This window comes from Hippopotamus amphibius, chromosome 12, assembly GCF_030028045.1.
Source record: "Hippopotamus amphibius kiboko isolate mHipAmp2 chromosome 12, mHipAmp2.hap2, whole genome shotgun sequence".
NCBI classification, from domain to species: domain Eukaryota; kingdom Metazoa; phylum Chordata; class Mammalia; order Artiodactyla; family Hippopotamidae; genus Hippopotamus; species Hippopotamus amphibius.
This window is the reverse complement of record NC_080197.1, coordinates 22,613,668-22,634,344: the sequence shown is the minus strand read 5'-3', so window position 1 is coordinate 22,634,344 and position 20,677 is coordinate 22,613,668. Positions and strand designations below refer to the sequence as shown.

Below are 20,677 nucleotides of genomic sequence, written 5' to 3'. Positions count from 1 at the left end.
TCTGAAAGGCAACTTGTGACTGCAAGAGTAAGGGAAACCCTGTAATGAGATCTGAATCCAAGATTGATTTTTGTAATGAGGAAATCGATTTCCCAAGGAAATTGTGTGACAGTATGATGTTTGGATGAGCATACTTCTTGGTTGGTCTGTTGTAGACACTTTGACAGGTTGTCTCTCTGTCTGGATTATGTTGCTGTTTGCTCCTCAGTACTGATTGTACTCCTTCCCTCTCAATGACGCTGTCTTGTTTTCCCTTCCTAGGTTTATGGAATCCGAGCTGGACCTAAATGACATCATTCAGGAGATGCACGTGGTGGCCACCATGCCAGACCTGTACCACCTTCTGGTAGAGCTGAATGCTGTTCAGTCTCTTCTCGGGTTGCTTGGACATGATAATACAGATATCCTTTCAGGTCTGTCCTCGGTAGGAAGGCAGACGTGGTGGGGGAATGCTGTTTACTCTCTTCTCCTGCCTGTCTCTGCTGATGTCTGCTGTCACGTCTGGTGTTCTATTTCCATTCTAATTATCTCCGATCTTGAAACACACACTGCTCTTTACTCATTTGAAAGTCTGGTTTTTATCTGTTAATAAATCTTGGGCAACCCTTAATTGTCCTATTTGCTCTTATTAGTATTAGAATTCATCACGATGTATCTGTTCATATATTAACAGCATTCATTTTTCAGGATCTTGTTTGGGGGCCCATTATGTAGGCAAAAGCAGACAGGATTTACATCTGTTGATCTAGACATCATTTTGCTAACAGATGGCTCAGTGGAGTTGAGACAAGAGGAGACAGTGAACCCTCCTCTAGTCTCACAATGGAATGTCCGGGAAGACAGGATTTTTATCTACTTTGTCTACTGCTGTATTCCCAGTGCCTTAAAAAAAAAAGGCTGGGTGCACAGTAACATTTAGTATTTGTTGACTGAGCATTAGACCTAAACAGACAATCTAGATTTGATTCCCAGCTTCATTTCTTGTATACAATTTGGTGCCCCTCCAACCCTTAGTATTCTCATCTGCAGAAGTAGATGAGTTATGTCACTGGGACGTACCCAGACCTGGATACCTTAAGGTCTAACAGCCTTAAGAGCATAGACCATTAAATTACTGAAGGATCTAAAATTGTGAATTCAGTTGTCACCTTGTTTTCAAGATAAATGCTATAGACTGTTCTGTGGTAACGATACCGTATATATTCGTGGATGGCATTTACTAGGAAAAAAAAATATATATATATACACACATATATGTGTAAACTTTTGCCTTTCAGAGTTTTGAGAGGATTAAAGGAGTTCATATAAGTGCTAAGCAGTTTCTGATACATAGTAGGTATTTAGTAAATGTTACTCTTAACTGAAGCTGAGTAGTGACTTCCAAAACCTTTTTATACTTTGTCTTTGCTATCAGAAGTGAAATAGCTTTAGTGGAAAAGGTTTTTGATGTGCCTGTGGTTGGGGTTATGGTCATTAAAGCAAATTCTCTTCCAATAGTTGTTCTGTTTGAATCCATATTTCCGAAGGTAAGAGACAAATGTAGTTAGTCTGCTTGAGTGATATTCATGGGAAATCTGCTGCTGCTTCATGTTATTTTCATCTTTCTGGTAATCTCTCTCCTGAGAGCATGTCTGACTAGGTTCTTTCCTGCCTGATAATTCTCATAGAAATAAATCAGTGAATAATTTTAATGCAGGCTTCTTGAAGGGGGATCTTAAGCCATTTCTGATAACTTCATGTAATGTTAGACAGTATTGAGAATTGCTATCAGTCCCCAGATTGATGACTGTGTTTCCCAGGGTTCACTGGGAGGTTCTGGGTTGTACGAGGCCCTAGTTAATTAGCTTGTTTCTGGGTGAGCTTGGTATGGGTCTCATGAATTCATTTGATAGACATGGCTTTGAGTGTTTATCAGGCGCTGTGCTAGACCCCCAGGAACCATAGGCTGGTTCCGTCAGTAAACATATTGAGTATCTAGCATCCGTCAATAAACATATTGAGTATCTAGCATGCGATTAGCCCTATTTAAGGTACTAGCTGGTCCTCACAGAGTTAGTAACCAAGAGTTCTAATTGTGACTTCACATTTCAGTTCACCTACAGAATGGTAGATTTGCAGAATCCAAAGATACCTTAGAGATGACTTAGTCTGGGGCATTACTTGTTTAGTTTGTAACAAATCTAAGGTCTACATGTTGGACCACTAGCTGTTGAGGTTGAGGCTAGCACTCCAGGCCCCTGATTTCCAGTCCAGTGTCGTTTTTAGTGCACCTTGAGTCTTTTCCCCATAGGATTTACTATATCCCTGACAGAGTGGCATAGTCACCCATTACCTTGTGTATTAATGCAGCAGTCACCTGTTTTGTTTCTGGAAACACAACTCGTATTCTTTTTTCTATTCCTGCTAACTCAAAATAATGGTGGGAACTTTCTGAAGACACTGACATTTTGCTGATTCACCAGCCTGGTTCCTGCTGGGGAGAAGACTGACATAAGAAGCGTGCTTGACATTGGCATGCTTGGGAAAGGCAAGGGCACAGATGTTCCAAGTTGTTAAGTTCTGGTCTTTAAAAAGGGAAAAAACAAGTCCCCCTGTAATAACTTTGATGGACTGCCATTTCCCTCCTGTTTTCTGAGAGCTAAACTGTTTTTTCCCCTCTTGTCTGCTAACTTTCACCCTGCTGCCCTAATGATATTTTTTTAAATCTAATTTTTAATTATGCCCTACATCAAATTTAAAGTGCATTTGAAATTTTAAAAATTACCTAGTTTTAATTAGATGCAGCAATTAGGGTAAATGTCATCCTCCTCGAAGTATCATTTTTCTTGAAAGTGGTTTCAGGAAAGGGTAGGCCCTCTTGACTTGCACCTAACATATCCTCTATCAGTGGGAATGTCGATCTCCCAGTAGCATTGCACTCTGCTTCTCGTCTTATCTGTGATCTATAATGGAAAATTTCCTTCAGGAAACGGTTGTTACCAATTTACTGTTGTACAGCTGTAACTGCCCGAAACACCTTACCATGAATAAACAATTTCGTGGCAGTCATGACTTAAATTTTTAATCTTTTTTAACTCTTTATTTATCAACCAAGACCATACGTGGCCTGTTATGTTCCCAGCAAGCGCAGGTCATCTTTGCTTTGTTCTTCTCTGAGGAAACATAAACTATAGGGATTTTAATTGGATCCAAGACTGGTTTGTTGTAACCTTAAGAGGCAGAGGATGTGAGAAAACAGCTTGTGCCTCGTCCTTTCAACCATGAGAAGCAGCTTCAGAGTTTATTCTGGCGCGCTGCATCACTGCTGCTGGTGAGGGCTTGTCAGCGCTTCTGTGCCTCCCCCCACCCAGAGGCTGGAGCCCAGCCATCAGTTGGCTGTGGAGAGGAATTCTGGTCTGTGAAGAGCACCTCTGGGGGTGAGGGGCAGAGAGGGAGGGGCACACCCCTCACACAGATTGAAGAGCCACTCTGAATGCATTAGGAGCGAACACAAAGTGGGATCCAACAGCTGCTGCCTTTTAGAAATATTGCTTTTTAAAACAGTTTTCCTTTACAGTAAATCATTTAAACATGTTTTTTGTGAACCTTTTGGAGTGTTTCTATAGAGAAATAAAATCAAAGGTACATTTAAACATATTTTCTTAAGGTATTGCTAAACAATCAGTTCTGTGGCCCAGTTTAAACCAAATTTACTCAATTTGCCTAAAGGAACAAGGAGGAATAAAACAAAAGGAAGATAGAACCCCACATGGTGGCTGATCACCTCTTCTGCTATCACCAAAAAAAAAATTATAATCGGGCACCAAATCCATAAGTATCTTATTTTTGTATGTCATTTGCTGTATTCTCAGTTTGAGGGACAAGTCAGTGGAATCCTTTCTAAAGTCCAGATCATGGCACTTACTGGGTACCTCCTTTGTCTGATAAGCCCTGTTGGGTGCTATTAGGGAAACAAGAAATAATAACTCCAGTTCATAGCAAAAACACTCACATTACTGTGTGTGGTAAGTGCCCTGGGAGTGTTATGCTCAGGAAATACCATTGGAGTTCCGAGAAAACGTAGGTCATCTCTGGCTTGGCAGTGATTAGGGAATTGGGCATTGGAGATGGGTAAGCTTTTGATAGATGCGGAGATTAGTGTGCATTTGGAGTTTATTTTCACGACCTGTACCTTGGCAATGGAAATTGCCTTTCCTCATGTGCTAGAAGCTGATGTGCTCGTGTAGTCACTACAAACTTATAAGGATATCAGCTCCATGGCTTTATTTATTTTTAAAATCGTGACCACTGCTTCGCAGCTAAGTGCCCTGTTTTTTAATAAAAACTATTGAGTAATCTAAACCAAATTTTTTCAAATCTGCTTTCTCTCCACCCATTTGTGATTTAGAAAAATGAAGTCGAAGTCTCGTTGTACTATTAACTTAGGGCATCAGTACAGTTGGTTGCATGTTAATATGCAGGAAGGGAGAGACTTGTTTTGTTAGTTCCAGAGTAGGTCATTGGTACTGATGGGACAGCTCTATTTTCTCTGGCATAGGGAGTGGTCGTTAGCACTATTCTTTTCTAAATTACTGCTTAGTTTTCTCAGACTCTAGAAAGCCAGGAGAACTTGCAAAGTTGTCCTGTTGGATTTTGTGAAGAATTACTGTGGGAATTGGAAAATAAAGAGCAGACAGTTTCTTTTTTTGACCAGCAGGGATCAATTGAACTTGAGCAGTGTGCGTCTGTGCGCCACACCATATTATCCCAGAGGGTGTGTACAGTAGTCTGGGGTGCCTTGTGTTCAAGCCCCAGTGCTAATGAGCAGGAATAGGGCTGGGAAGAGTTTGCGCCTCCTGAGGGCTTTTTTCTAATTGGACTGGGAGGGAGTTTGCTATTGCTCCAGTGCTTTCCTGCAAGCACTGTCTAACAAGACTTGTGTATGTCAAGCTGTTGTTTTGCTAGGAGCTATTCTCATCTTGATATTTCTAGAATCAGAATTACATTGAATCCAGTGATTGCGTAGGTAAAGCTGTGCCTAAATCTGTGGGCAAGATCAGGGGAGTTTTTCACAGATAGAGCTCTTTACATTGGATGGCCAGGTTGACAAAGCAGAAGGAAAAACATTAGTAATGTTATGGAGTAACTGAAGTAGCTCAGGGCTACTTACCCAAAATGTGTGTGTGTGTGTGTGTGTGTGTGTGTGTGTGTGTGTGTGAAAAATTAAATTGAAAAGAATTTACTTCTTTTCCTCGTCGGTAGTCTAACTTCCTTGATAATCTGTACTGATAAACCCCCCTTTTTTTGGAGCCATTTAAGTGTGCTCTGAAGTAGGTCAGATTAGGTGAAAAGTGCCCAAATGGCAGTCTAGGGAAAGGACATCTTAATGTAACTTTTGATCTTGCTTATGAGTTTTAGGTGAATTCCATGTCCTTGCGAGGTTAGAGTGGTTGTAGCCTGCTTTGGACATTTCCCCTGTGGCATAATAGTGCCCACTAACATTTAGTAGGTACTTAATAAATGTTGTATGAGGGCATTTTTCCCTCATATTTTGATTAAGGATAGGGATAAAATTAAGAGTCTAGATTCATTCTAGGTAGTTCTATGCCAACTGTGCCAAAAGGAGAAAAAAAAAAAATGTTTTGTCTCTTTAGAAATTCATCTGCCTTAATTGAGCTATCTCTAATCACTGTCCTAGTCTAGGAATTAAAAAAAAAAAGACTTCTGAAAAACCGCAAATTTGTTCCACTAAATCAGTTATATACTGTGAACCTAGACTGGTCGTTTTTCTTAAAGAATGACTTTTTAAAAAAGGCATCTGCTTGATATATTTTGTCCCTCTTTATCTTTTTTTTCTCTTTGCATAATTTTGTCCCTTATGGTCCCACCTCATTGGAATTTAATGAAACTGATGCTCCGTTTCTGTCCCAAGACTCTACATGAGATCAGGCCAAAAAAACAAATATCTAGAGCCAAAAAAATAAAAGCAAACACCCTTCTTTTTCTAAAAGCCATTGTGTTGTGGACCATTTTGTGCCCAGCTGTTCTTTTCTACTTCAGCTCTTGTTATGCTAGCTTGTTGCCCCAGTAGTGGACAGGTGCAGAGGGAATGGGTGGGGTGGCCTTTCTACCCGACATGACAAAACAGGCTATCAAAAACTGTGTTTTAGTAATTTGCAGAGAGACAGGCTCTCTGTTTTCCTATTACACTTGGATGGGAGAGCCTTTTACCTTGTGAAATGAAATTGTAACTACAGTGGAAAAACCTATCACCCATGCCCAGAGTCTGCTTGTGAAGAAATGCTGGATGGGTGGCAGACCATGCAGAATTTTCTCATCAAGATTGAGAGTTCATCTGTCTATCTTTAGTTTCGCTTCTTATTCCTCTTTCTGGTCTTCAAATGACCTCTATCTTCTGGGTCATATTATATTACTTGGGAGTTGTTGATTACAATTATGGACTCATTACTGCCTTGCTGAAATGCTGTTTGGTGAAAGTTGAGAATTTATGTAAAATCCGTTAGTGGTAGGACTGATGAGTTGTTTACCAGACTTGGTAGCTGGTAGCTGATTTCTTGTTTGACTTCTCAACTGAGGCAGGAGTGTAGGCAAAGAGATATCCACTGGACCATTATAAGAAATGACTTTTCTTGATAAAAGTTAGACATTTGTTCTGTTCCTGTATAAAACCACCACCATTGTCAAATTTTTTCCTTTTTTCCCCAGGTTTAATGTGACCCATTTGTGAGCATGGTATAAGAATAATCCAAGAAAAATTTGATACCTGTCCTATAAAACCTTAGAGGCTGAAAAAGGACTTGATCAATCTGAATTTCTGTGGCATAGCTGAAATATAAAATTAGATCTTCCAACCCATTGTGACCTAGAAAGGGAGGATCATGCTGGTGTTAGTTTAAATTTTAGATTTCAGAGGTTCTAGAAAAATTGAAGGCATTAGTGAGGGTTTGGCCATTCTATGGGAAGAATTAACTAACAAATCTTTATTATTTTCTCAGTACTTAGATTTACTTGCCCTTTGATATACATGATGTCATTTATTCCTTATAGCTACTGGGTGAGGTAGGCTGGGCAGAGATTATTGCCACCTTTTTACAGATGAGGAAACTAAGCTGTAAGGAAATAAAGGAGCTGGAGCAAGATTCCATAGTATTAATAACTTGAGGATAGTTTGGTTCACGGAAGATAGGATGCAAGGATAAATATGATGTTATCCCTGTCCTACAGTTTGCTCTGACTCTTCATCTATTGTTCTTTTTTTTTTTTTTTTTTTTTTTCTTTTTTTTTTTTTTTTTTTTATTTTATTTTATTTTTTTTGGGGGTACACCAGGTTCAATCAACTGTTTTTATACACATATCCCCATATTCCCTCCCTTCCTTGACGCCCCCCCCTCGATTCCCCCCCACCCTCCCTGCCCCAGTCCTCTAAGGCATCTTCCATCCTCGAGTTGGACTCCCTTTGTTATACAACAACTTCCCACTGACTATTTTACAGTTGGTAGTATATATATGTCTGTACTACTCTCCCGCTTCTTCTCAGTTTCCCCTTCACCCCCCGCCCCCTCCCATACCTCGAGTTCTCCAGTCCATTCCCTGTATCTGCTTCCCTGTTCTTGTCACTGAGTTCATCAGTACCATTTTTAGATTCCGTATATGTGAGTTAGCATACAATATTTGTCTTTCTCTTTCTGACTTACTTCACTATGTATGACAGATTGTAGTTCTATCCACCTCATTACATATAGCTCCATCTCATCCCTTTTTATAGCTGAGTAATATTCCATTGTATATATATGCCACATCTTCTGTATCCATTCATTTGTTGATGGGCATTTAGGTTGCTTCCATGTCCTGGCTATTGTAAATAGTGCTGCAATAAACATTATGGACATCTATTGTTCTTTCATATGTACCCCACCTGTCTCTTGAGGCTAATGTTTAATTAATAATCATTGCATACAAGTTATTCAGTATGGTGGGTCATGATGCTGTTCGGAGGACCTAAAGATAGTGCTTGTTGCATACCTGATTCACATCCTTGTCCTATGGGCATCTGACTCTACAGTGCATGGATGGATGGATAGATGGATGAAATGTCATCATGCATATTAAACAAGCAGGTGGATAAACAATAAGATTTTTACATCTCATACGTAAGGGCTTTTCAAGAGAATAAATATGGGAGCTTCTTAGATGAGGAGAATGAGGGGGCTTTGTCAGCATTTTGTTCTTTTTCCTGGGACCTTAATAATTTATGATGGAAGTAAATGCCAGTCCTTTCCTCTATTATTATAGTAGGGTCAATAGCTAGAATTTACCTGCATCTAGCTGTATTTAAACCTGGTATATATTCTGCTGTGCATTAATATGAAGAGTAGTGGTAAAGGTATTGTTTTTGGAACATTCTCCCTCACTATTGCAGTGACCTTTAGGTAAGTTACTTAACCACTCTGAGCTTTCGCTTTCTTGTCTGTAAAATGGCGATCACACTTATAATGCTGCTGTGAGAATGCAGTAGCACAGTGCTTGGCATAATGATGACTTTTGAAAAATGGTAGTTATTATGATGTCTACTGCAGTGTTTAGAGAGGGAGAACTACTAATTCCTACTACTCAGAATTTCTAGAGGTTAGTTTGGTTAGTCTGTTTTTTTAAAAAATTAATTTGAACAACTTATGTATTTTGGTTTACTGTACATCACATATGATACATGGTCTTTTGTGTCAGGAACTTTCTGGTTACTTTGTGAATAAAGACTATATAAGCTTGAAGGAGTTTTATCCAAAGACCTTTAATCTCATTATACATATAGAGTTTCATAGCACACCCATGTTTTGTGTAAATATTACTTTAAAGTGCAAAAGAATACGACATGGAAAGCTTAATTAGTTATTCATGACGGTCAGCGGTCAGTTATAGATAAATGAAACGAACCTTTGAATAATTTTTCTTTTAGCAAAAGATGTTCATAAAATACCTGTAACATCAGTTGGAAGTTAGCAAGTCCTATCATTCTTGTTAACATGTCCTGTATCTTTCTGTTTATTTTTCTTTCCAGTTTCTATTGAAACTGCCCTGATTCTGACCCTTGTCGTCTCTCACTTCTGGACTTCTGTGTGTGGTAGCTTTGGAACAGGTCTTCCTCCTGCAGGCCTGGCTTTTCCCCGCAGCCCGCATCGGCCCATCCCCAAACCCAACACTCCCAGTGCTTTAGTGCATCCTGCACACAGCCACTGTGTTATTCTCTCTAGATATTATTTTCTTCATATGATTCTAGTTATAATTTTCTCCCCTCCCCCCCTTCCCGAATCCTCTTTCTTCTCCTCTTCATATACCTTTGTACATTCTAATGTCTCTGCCTATATTCCTGATGTTTTGCTTTCTAGCCTACCTGCCCGCATCTTTTCAGTTGCCTGTTTTTTGACCAGTCTTCTTCTAGCAGATCTTTCCTGATTTCCCAGTTCAATCTGATTGCTCCTTTTTCAGAATGTCTGCAGTTCAAGTTGTCTGTATTCCTCATTTGTTACATGTTGGTAATTGCCTGTGGTATATGATTTTTAAATGCCTTTAATTACCTTAATTTCCTCGTTTTATCAGTGAGGAAACTGAGGGCCAGAGTGAATGGGTTTGCCTTTGTCACTATCACAGTGCTTTACTCACCATAAGCATTCAGTAAATGCTGGCTGACGGGGCAAGCGGGCAGGGGTGTGTGTGCATGCGTGTGTGTGTGGCGGCGGGGGGCACTTGCGTGCACGTGTGTGTCCAAGGTGAGGGAAGGGAAACGTAGTTTAGTTTGGGCTTCCAGTTTCCAAACATAACTCCTTTTTTCTCTCCTTCATGTTTTCTTTCTCCTGTATGTCCCTGTCTCTCTTTTTTTGCCTAGTGTTAATCAGCATTGTTCACCTTCCTTTTATGTCCAAAGCAACATGGTATTTAGAGGAATGGAGGTTGGTGGGGTCTAGCACAGTCCAACGTAAATCCTTCCCTCTATATTTTAAACCTAGTTTGTCATGCCCTGATTTCTGAAGACTCCTTGGTGAACACCAGCCATCTTATCTCAGAAGAAATCATTACTGTTTTTGAAGGTGAAGTGTACAAGGTAGTTCAGATTATACTGAGTTCCAAGAATTTAAATTATGAAGTAGGGTTAAGGGTGTTGGCCTATTTCTTACTGGAAAAGCGACCTCCCGAGTGATCTATTTGAACTTTTGAAGTTTATGAAAATGTAGTGAACCTATGCAATAAGTTGCCAGAAAGGCAGCATAAGGAAAGAGACTAAGTGAAGCAGTTACCAACATTTATTGAACACCCCCTGTGAGTAGAACCTTGTTGAAGAGATGTTAATAAAACTAGAGTGTATTAAAGGTAAATGGTAATGAAGCGGTTGACCAGGAAATGGAAGGGAACCAAATATCTTAATAAAATGTCAGTAGGGTTTTCTTATGTATGTGTTACCCTTAACATTTTTCACATGTGTCCATAGCTGTGGTTGATTTGCTTCAGGAATTAACAGACATAGACACCCTCCACGAGAGTGAAGAAGGAGCAGAAGTACTCATTGATGCTTTGGTAAGTTGCACGTCCCTCTGCGGTTTTGCAGGTGTGTGTATGGTGCTGGCATCACCCCCACCATTGTCTCTGAGTGGCATGGAGCAGGTATCAGGGAGAGCTCTGTGGCAAGGCTAGACTGAATGAGGAGAGTAAGAAAGTAAAATGCAACATGTGGGGTACTTTATTCTTTGGAACTCTGTTAGGGCAGGGGTTGTAGAGTCCTAGTATTTATTAAATATCTGCTGTAGGACGGCCTTTTCTTGTTCTTTGCACCTTATTTAATCCTCACTGTATCCTCTCAGAAGGGTATTATTGCTGTTATTTCCATTTATAGCCATGAAGCTGAGGCTTAGAGAGGCAAAACAACTTGCCCGTGGTCACGCGGCTGGGATTTGAACCTGTGTTCTCTCTGACTCCACGTTCCTGCTCGCCCACCCTCACAGTGTTGCTTCTGACCTTTTTACAAAGAATTTTTGCAGAAAAGAGTTTCTTTTCTCCTCTGGGCTTTGTAATCCCAAGCACTAGTGAGGACAGGTATCATTATTACTTGTTTTACAGATAGGGAATCGGAAAATGTTAAAAACAAGAACAAACCTTCTAGCTCATCCAGGCCAGAACAGCAGCCGCTGACTGCAGCAGACAGGGTCAGCTGATTTCGGTGTGCCTTTTTGTGGAGCCTAGGCAACACTTCAGAAGCTTCCTCAGGTATTATTCCAGGCAGCAGCCAATCCAGAGAGTTTATGTGTGAGGTGAACTGATGCAGTCTCATCAACTCACTCTACCGGTGCGGAGGCCCACGTGCAGATGTGAAGCCTTCCCCCACATCACTCTCAGCCCGTCCCTGGAACAGCAGAGATGAGCTCCTGCGTGTTGTGATCCCCCCTGCAGTCCTGTCCCGCAGCACCCGTTTCTCTCTCTCGCCGGGCATGGGAGGGGGCGCCAAGGCCCTGCAGCTGGCCAGAGGCAGGAGGGACTCTACTCCAGCCTCTTAGCCTGATACCGCCTGTGGGGCTCTGGCCACCCACTAAGCTACCTCCCTTCTCAAGTTTCTGTTGATTTTCCATCCTTTCTGTTGTCTTCTGCTGTCTGGTCTTTTCTCTCTGGTTAAGAATGTTAGTAAGTACTGGTGTTGATGCAGTTTGCAGAGTTTATCAAAGATCCGTGTAGCTACTTGTATTGGAAGCATCTGGGGTGCTTTTAGGCTGCTTTCTGGCCCCATCCAAGGCCTGCTGAATCAGAATGGCTGCGACTAGGGCCCCAAATGATTCTGAGGCCCTATTGCTACACTGCCTACCCCCCCCCACCCCCTCTCTCTCAAGATTCTCAGCACGAGAAATTTCCTGTGTGCCATGCTCGCAGCTGGCATTTGGTGTGAATGAAGGGGTTGTGAACCCACTGGATATGAAGGACTGTCTCTTACAGAGCGCGAGGCTGGAGTCCAGCAGGGCCATTTGTGACTGAGTATGATGAAAATTTCTATGGCCATTTTTCTTTCAAGCTCCACGCTAGAGCGAACTGCCACTTTTGTAGAATTCCGGACCTTTATTTTTTTTTTTTGAACCACTGTGCAGAAAGAAAAGCATGATGTCGGGGTGTCTTTTTGTTTGGAGGAGCATCTGAAGGAAGGCTGTGGCACTTGCTTCTTCTCTGTGTCCCCACAGTGTCATTTGTGTAGTCTTACCTTCCGGAGGTTAATTACAGTGGCCCAGAATGAGCCCTCCTGCCTAGTCCCTGGGCTGATTTTAATTATCATCCTTTGCCTGTATGAATAGAGGAGATGAGAGAGGAACAGCTAGCCAGTCTGCTGCCTGTAAAACGTACCCAGAAACAGCAGTTCACACAAAAGCCCCCTTTGTGTTTTCTGTGTTGCCAAGCCCACCAACAAAAGCTGGATCTTGCAGATTTTATTGTTTGTTTAGGAAGAGACAGTTCATCCTCAGTCAGGGGAGCCATTAGGTAGCTGCTATACAGGGTTTTCTGTTTGTTTTGTTTAGCTTCTTTTTTATTATATTATTGTAAGATTTTGACTCTTACAGCTTTATACTGGTGGGGCTGGTGTGAATAACAAACAACTGAACATTTCTAAGACTCCCATATATTACTTGTTTATCTGCAGCCGGTTAGGAGGCATCAAGAAATATCAGAGAGCAGAACTGGTAGGTGGTCTTCATCTGTTTTTTTCTACCCTTGTGCTGCACTCAGGAAGACATTTGATAAGTATTCTCATATTACAAGGGTTGAGTTGTCTTCGTAGTTTTAATTTGGGGCCAATATCGGAGGCCTGGAATTGCATGAGCAGAGGCTAGAGGGCATGTAGTAGAATTTATTGTGATGTGCAGTTTGCAGTTATTGCCTTGGTCTTTTTCTCAGTTGGAAGTCCTAAGCAATAGAACAGCACATTTGTGAGGAGAGAGTGCTGTCCTGGCGTTCTCAGGGATCTTTGGGGTTTAAATTTTGGTTTATATCCACAGCTCCTATTTATGCAAAAGGCGAATATTTGTGCTTTGTAACAAGTTGATTCGGTAGCCTGGAAAACATACTCTTTTCTGAAGAGCGGAAATGCCAGGGTGTTTGCTTTGATGGCTTGCTTTGATGGCACCTCTCTTGCGTGCCTCTCTAAAGAAGGCTTGGACTCCTTGAGAGTCATGACTAGATTACAGTCCTTGCCCTACTTACTAGTCCCAAAATTTGCCATGCACTTGGCAATCCCATGCCTTTGCTCATATCTGCCTTCAGGTTGGCAAGCCTTGCTTCCCTGGACTATCTGGAATACTCCTACTCACCCTTTAAAGCCTCACTTACACCTTATCTCTCCTGAGTTTTTTTCAGACTCATCACTTCAGCAGAATTTGTGTTTCCCTGCCACTTTGTACATCCTGGCATTGTCACGTTGGCTTCTAGACATCTGTTTATAAGTTTGTTTTTCCTGAGATGTGATCCCCATCAGGGGAGTGGCCAAAGTGGTGGCTTTGTCACTTTACCATCTGTGTGACCTTGGGAAAGTTACCTATCCTCTCTCTACTCAGTTCATTCTTCTGTAAAATGGGGATAACACTAGTGCCTATTGCATAGAGCTGAAGTGAGGAATAAATGAAATACTTAGCGGGTCTTTAGAACAGTGTCTGGCATAGAGTAAACACCCAATAAACGTTGGTCATTGTCTTCATAAAGGTCTTAATGTCCTGGGACATACTAAGTCCCTAGTAAATGTCAAGTTAAAGTGATACGTATCACATGCCACACAGGGAAATGTTTATGAATGTTTGTTGAGTTCAACAGACTTTTTTTCATTTCAGCAAACGTTCAGAAAACATTTCGAACAAATAAAAAACATCTGAAGGGTGTGGGCCTAAATAAGACATGGGAGGATGTTTAGTTTTTTTTTTTTAAATTAATTAATTAAATAATTAATTTAAATTTATTTATTTATTGGCTGCGTTGGGCCTTTGTTGCTGCACACGGGCTTTCTCTAGTTGTGGAGAGCAGAGGCTACTCTTTGTGGTGCGCGGGCTTCTCACTGCAGTTGCTTCTCTTGTTGCGGAGCAGGGACCCTAGGCACATGGGCTTCAGTAGTTGTGACACGTGGGCTCAATAGTTGTGGCTCACGGGCTCTAGGGCACAGGCTCAGTAGTTGTGGCACACAGCCTTAGTTGCTCCGTGGCATGTGGGATCTTCCCGGACCAGGGATCGAACCCATGTGCCCTGCATTGGCAGACAGATTCTTAACCACTGCGCCACCAGGGAAGTCCTGATGCTTAGTTTTAAAGAAAAAAAGAGGATGAAATAAATAATGATGATAATACAAGGCAGAGCATTAAGAATGATTGTGAGAGATGCACGCGTCTTTGGAAGTGAGGAGGAGAGAGAGTGATCTCTTCTGATGGGGGAGAACCAGGAGGGGCTGCAGAGCTGTAGGTATTGGCCGTGGCCTCTGTAGAGAGGCTTCAATGTGAGGGTGCTTGGAGGTGTCACAGCCAAAGGAGGTGGAAATGTGGCTGGGAGCCACCACTTGCTATAAAGAGTTTCACAATGTGGCTTTGATGTGGAGAGCCAGGAGACTGCCCCATACCCATTCTTGCCCTCAGTTAACCCTACTTAAATGTTAAACTTTGAAGCCCTGTGTTGGTTTGATTTGGGCTGGTGGGCAATGCATTTGGGCTGCTCCGATGAGGCTGAGGTTGGCAGGTTTTTGGTTGCACTAAGGGTACTTATGTAAATTTCTGGATCCTGTTGCTTTTATCCCTTCCCATTTCTATTGACAACCTCACATTCGTCTGTATTTGTTCTCAAGAAAAATACATTTGGTCATTCATTTCACTGAATGTTTATTGAATGCTTAGTGTGTTCTGGATTCTAAGAATTGCGTATGTAGCAGTGAGCAAGACTGACAAAGTCTGTTTTTGTGGAGCTCATATTCTAGTGCAGGGAGAAACAGTAGATAAGTAAATGAGAAAGCAGATAATGACTGCCTGCTACATAGAGAATTCACATAGAGTAATGTTCTGTAGAGCAACTGGAGAATCACATCAGGTTAGATAGTCAGGAAGGGCCGAGTTCTGGGTGACAAGAAGAAACCAGACATTCAGAATGACCAAGGGCAAGGAATGAGTTTGACATACTCAAGGAACAGAAAAAAGACTGGTCCTGTTAGAGCAAGCCAGGATGAAGGGAGAGAGCATGGTCAGGGCCAGACAAGGCTTTGTAGGCCTTGTAGTAAGTCCAGTTGGGATTGCCAGTGTGCAGGGGAGTAACTGGAGGATCACACGCAGGGAGGAGTAACATAGTCTGACCTAACATTTGAAGAAGCCCACTCTTGGGAGCTGTGTAGATAATGGATTGGAGGGGCAGGAGTGGAAGCTGGAATATGTTAGATAGGTTGCAGCAGGCCTAAGTTTTACATTACGACCATATCACCATGTTTATTTTCAAAACTTCTTCCTTCTCAAGATTCAGTGGGTGTGTGTGTAGGGGCAGGGGGTGGGTTTATTATTGTTTTTTAAATACGAAATTTCCAGAACTCATAGTAGGTAGAAAAACTCCAGTCAGACTCTTGAGAAACCTTGTTGGCAGATTGTGCAAGATAGAAAAAACATCCTTCAGACCCTCTCCTCTCCCCTTATCTGTCCCTTTTTCATTTCCTCGTCTTCTCTTGTATCTACCCTCTCTGGTCAGGTGGAAAAATATGACTGATCATGCCCTTGAATCTTGTCTCAGTAGGACCTGGCGGAATATTGTTTGGGAGACCTGGTAACAAGCAGAAAAAGCCAAGGACTTACCAGAAAACATCAGGCTTAAGACAGTCATGATTTCCAAGGCCAGGGTTGCTTTAGGTGATGCTTTAATCCCCAAGCAGGATTTGCTTTTAGTTTCAGTTAGTCACAGGTCCTAAACAGGCATGAAGGTGGTAGACCCAAGGGTTTAGAGGGACAGAATGCTAATTTGTGCTTGCTAGATGATATCCAGAGCTATGCATAATATAGATATTTTTCCCAGGATTTTCTCAGCTACATGTGTTTTGACTGCTTTGACCCTCCTCTGCAATCAGATAAGATTGCATTTAACCCAGCTAAACATAAAGTTTCACACTTTGCAAGCTTAAAAAGGCTGTCTGTTGGAAGTTAGATTTTTGTAGCAAGAGAAAAAGATTTCCTCCAGCCAGACGCCCATTACCAATTCAGTTCTGGGATTTGAGTGTGTTGCTTACTGCCACTGTCCCCACCACTTTCCAGATAGCAGACATGGGTAACATACGAAGAATCAAGGAAGAGGGTGGGGGGATAATGCAGATGCGGCAGCAATAAGCAGTTGAAACCAGTGAGGCAGTTTGCAGAACTGACAAGCAGTGGGATACCCAGCGGAGTCGCAGTGTCTGCTGCTTTAGGATTCGGGGAGATTATAAGTCAATCAGGGTGATTTAGGGAAAAACAAACTGTGACACGGTTCATGTTTTTCCCCCAGATGTTTTTCTATTTTCTCTCACATACCCAAATTGTCCAATTAACTAAGGGAAACATTGCAGTGGATTTCTTTGGTGAAGCTTTTGCTGGCTGTAAGATTTGAGAGCAAGATTGTGTATCCCCTTGATATAAGAGGGGGGAACAGCTCTTTCTCGTATTTACAGGAGCTCTCAATTCTGGCATCAGTATCCCCTCCAGTCCGTAGCTAGTGTCTTTCATTGCTCCTCACACCAGAGCATAAAGGAGAGCCTAGAAAAATCTGCTTCATTCGTGATTCAGGTATCCCAAATTAGTCAACAATTTCAGCTTTTCCCCCGTCCAGATGCTTCCTGTAAGTCTCACCCAGAGAGAATAAAGAGAGCTTATTTCAAGATGTCTCTCTTGCCATTGTTCCATCCTCAGGCTCAGTTTGAATTGTCTGTAGAGTGCCTCATACACAAATGTTCAGGAGGCATCGGTTGAATGAGATCATTTCCTTCTCTCTTCTTTCTTTCCTCTCCTTTCTTTCCTCTCTTCCCCCTCTTTCTTTTCCTGTCATTGAAACCACAGGATATGATGGGGAAAGACAGTCTCAGAGTTGGTCACTTCTGCCACAGGCTTTGACCAGGCTCATTAACCTCTCTGGAGCTTTGTTTTCTCACCTGTTAAAGCTGTGAGGATTACATGAGAGTAAATGGAGCAATGTATATAAAAATATGATTACAGTATACAAAGTAAGTGTTTTGTCAGTTTACTTAAATTGAGCAAAATTACTGAATGTCTGCTATATATAGTACCGCACTTGACTTTGAAGAGGGTGCGATGCCTGCCTTCAAAGAATTTCAGTTTTTCTTAGCCCATGGGAGATATAAACAGTGCATAATCAAGTATCAGAAGACGTAAAGGGCTAGATTCAGACTCTCTACTTAATTTTTGAACCAGACCCAGGGTAAGTCATGCCATTTAATTTCACTTAGTGTTTACAACTTATTCCCATTTCCTAAGTGAAGAAACTGAGGCAGTGAGAGAGAGGATACACCATGGGTATGCAGCAGATCTTACCTTCCAGTATAGGTTTACTTACTGGCTACAAGTTAGAAATTTATTACCAGATAGATAATCGCTTCTTGATTATTAGGTGTTTCCTAAGTTATCTTCCTCGGTGTGCCTCAGGGTTCCCCAAAGGCAGTCTCTATAAGGGCACACATTGTGCCAGAAGGTAGCGTGAGGTGGTGTGAGCATCATTTCACCTAAGAAGGAAGCTTGGTTCTGCTGCCACTGCCTAGTAGCTGTGTGATCTTGGCCAAGTCATTCATCTCTTGCATATCATCTATATGATGTGGCTGCTAAAAGTTTCCTCTAAGTGTTATATGAATCGAATTAGAGAATTATAATTTTTTTTATGCATTATATGTAATACAAGCATAAGGCATTTTATTATGTTAATATTCTTTTCGAGAAGGAGTCAGAAGTTCATCAAAAGTAATAGTTTCATAAAAGCTTGATATGGAAACTGAGGAATGTTTTGAGTTTAACCCTGAATTTTGATGTCAGTGTAAAGTATGGCAAGTAAACTTCCCAGCTGAATATCTCTTGGTGCTGTGGTCTAGAAATGTGCTTTTGACTTGAGTGAACTTGTGACTTAAGATGGCATTTTTGTAAGATGTTTAAATACCACATAGAAGTAGAAAGAGCACAGGAATTATTTCAGAAGGCCTGGGTTCAAGTGCTAGCATGTCACTCACTTAAATTTGTAACCTTGAATTTTACCTTGTCCCCTGAAGCTTCAGTCTAAAGTTAAGGATAACGATGCCTGCCCTTTCTTTGCCTTGGGGTCACTTCAAGCCTCAAAAGAGATATTGGGATGGGAGAGCACACTGTAAACCATATGTGGCAGGTTGTTTACGTTATTCATTCAGTAGAGAAGTGAGTATGGGAATGGCAACATTTTGGGGACTGTTTTGTGACATGTATCCCTTTCTCCTTTTGCTTCCCTGTTGCTGAAGGTGGACGGGCAGGTGGTAGCGCTGCTTGTGCAGAATCTGGAGCGTCTGGATGAGTCTGTGAAAGAAGAGGCGGATGGCGTCCACAACACTCTGGGTAAGGAGAAGGGCGGCCAGCGTTTTCTGAGTTTCTGTGTGTTTGTTTTGGGGTTTGGTGCTCATTTCCTTCCTCCTTCATAATAGAGTCAACAGCAGGAGGGTTTTCCTTTTTTCTGCTCCCAAACTGCCTTTTCAGAAATGAAGACCCTTGTGTAAATTTCATATAACTGCTGCTTTGGTTTGGCTTGCAGGTAATAAAAGCAGAAATCCACTAAGTAGGTAACCTTCCTGGACAAAAACTGCTGGCTTCTTTGAGCGGGTCTTTGCCTTTGCCTGCAAAAGTTAGGATGAAGTCTATGCAGGATGAATTCTTTTTGTTTGTTTGTTTGTTTGCTTTGGAATGTGTATTTTACAACTTTTGAATCCCCTTCTATTGGTTTTTCTTCCCATTTCCCTTCAGTGGAACTACAAACTTTGGAACCACTGTGTACAGGCACACCTCATTTTATTGCACTTTATTTTGCTTTGCAGATATTATATTTTTACAAACTGAAAGTTTGTGGCAACCCTGCATTGTCAGATGATAGTTAGCATTATTTACTAATACAGTATTTTTAAATTAAGGTATATACATTATTTTTTCAGGCATAATGCTATCGCACACTTAATAGACTACAGTACAGTGTAACCATAGCTTTTATATGCACTGGGAAACCAAAAGATTCATGCGACTCGCTTTATCGTGATATTCACTGTATTGCGATGGTCTGGAACCATACCCACAGTATCTCCAAGGTATGCCTGTACCTTTATAGGACATTTTATTTGAAAAAGAGTTATAGTATTTCTTTCCCTTCTTACATGTACTTTGTCGTGTAAACTGTGAGTTGAAATATTGCTGCTAACTTGGCTGCCCCCTTATCATATGTTCATTTAAGTGGCTTCCTCTGCAATATTTCCCTCCTCCTCCTTTTCCTGGAGTCTCCCTAGTCTTTCCCCCTGCAAAGTTGCTGAACCAATAGCCTATTTAAAATTGTGCCTTTGGGTAGTCCTCTCTATCACTGGTCGCTGTCTTATAAAACCAAAGGTGACATACCTGTAAGCAGAGCTTGAGAAATGAACAGGGCCCAGCAGAAGTAGAAATTTTGATGAGATGAGATTTTCTACCAGCTCCCTTGTATCTACCACAGATTTCTCTTGTAGTTTTATGCTCTCTACTGTGAAGATTATCATAAAGAAGGAGGAAGACATAGCACCTAGGAAATAAGAGAAGAGAGAACACAAGCATCTGGGATTTGGGGGTCAGCTGTAGTCTAGAGCCAGAATTTGGCATTGCCATCTGTTAGCCTAATGCTGAATTTTGCTGAATAGAAAGCTTATCAGAAGTCTTAACTGATTGTTAATATAAAGAGTCTGGGGACTTCTCTGGTAGTCCAGTGATTAAGACTCTGTGCTCCCAATGCAGGGGGCCCGGGTTCGATCCCTGGTCGGGGAACTAGATCCCATGTGCATGCCCCAACTAAGACTTCACATGCCACAACTAAGACCCAGCACAGCCAAAATAAATAACTAAATAATAAATAAATAAAATAAATATTTAAAAAGAAGAAGAAGGAGGAAAAAATGAGCCTGATGTAATGGAAAAAGCCAAAGCACCAGCCTGGCAGTCCATGAAGATTTGTCTAGTTTCAACTTGGTCCCTTACCAACAGCTCAGCTCAGGAGATTCATCCCTCTTTCCCTTATTAGGCATCTGATGTTTGTCAGACACTGTTCTAGGCACTGTGTAAATTAAAGATGAATTAGGCATAGTTCTTCTTAAGAGGCAGACTGATGGGAAAGTCTTGAACAGAAAGGAAAGATAATACAGGGTGATAAATGGTATGATAGGAGTCAGTGGGGAGCGTTATGGAAGTGAAGAGGAAGGGTCTCTAAATTGCTGGGTAGGAGCAGGTAGATTGGGGCTGAATAAGAAGACAGGTGCATTCTGACAGAGCAATGTGAGATGGACCCTTGGGCAGGGCAGTATCATTTGTTAAGCCATGAATGGGCAAGGGAAAAGACTGGAAATGCACTGTGGCAGCAGGAGGTAGGTATGGTGGGAGATGGGACCGGAGGAGCAAGTTTGTCCAGATTATGGAAGACCTTCTAA

General features: G+C 41.6%; 1 protein-coding gene across 3 annotated transcripts in view; it reads left to right on the top strand.

The window, feature by feature from the left end:
- The window catches only part of CTNNBL1 (catenin beta like 1), a 162,026-nt gene that overhangs the window by 47,666 nt on the left and 93,683 nt on the right, over window positions 1-20,677 (top strand). For all 3 annotated transcript variants that reach the window (XM_057701571.1, XM_057701573.1, XM_057701572.1), the window contains 3 exons: window positions 262-403; window positions 10,471-10,566; window positions 18,491-18,584. In XM_057701571.1, coding sequence (XP_057557554.1) covers window positions 262-403; window positions 10,471-10,566; window positions 18,491-18,584 — 332 coding nt within the window. The remainder of the gene's footprint in view (window positions 1-261; window positions 404-10,470; window positions 10,567-18,490; window positions 18,585-20,677) is intronic.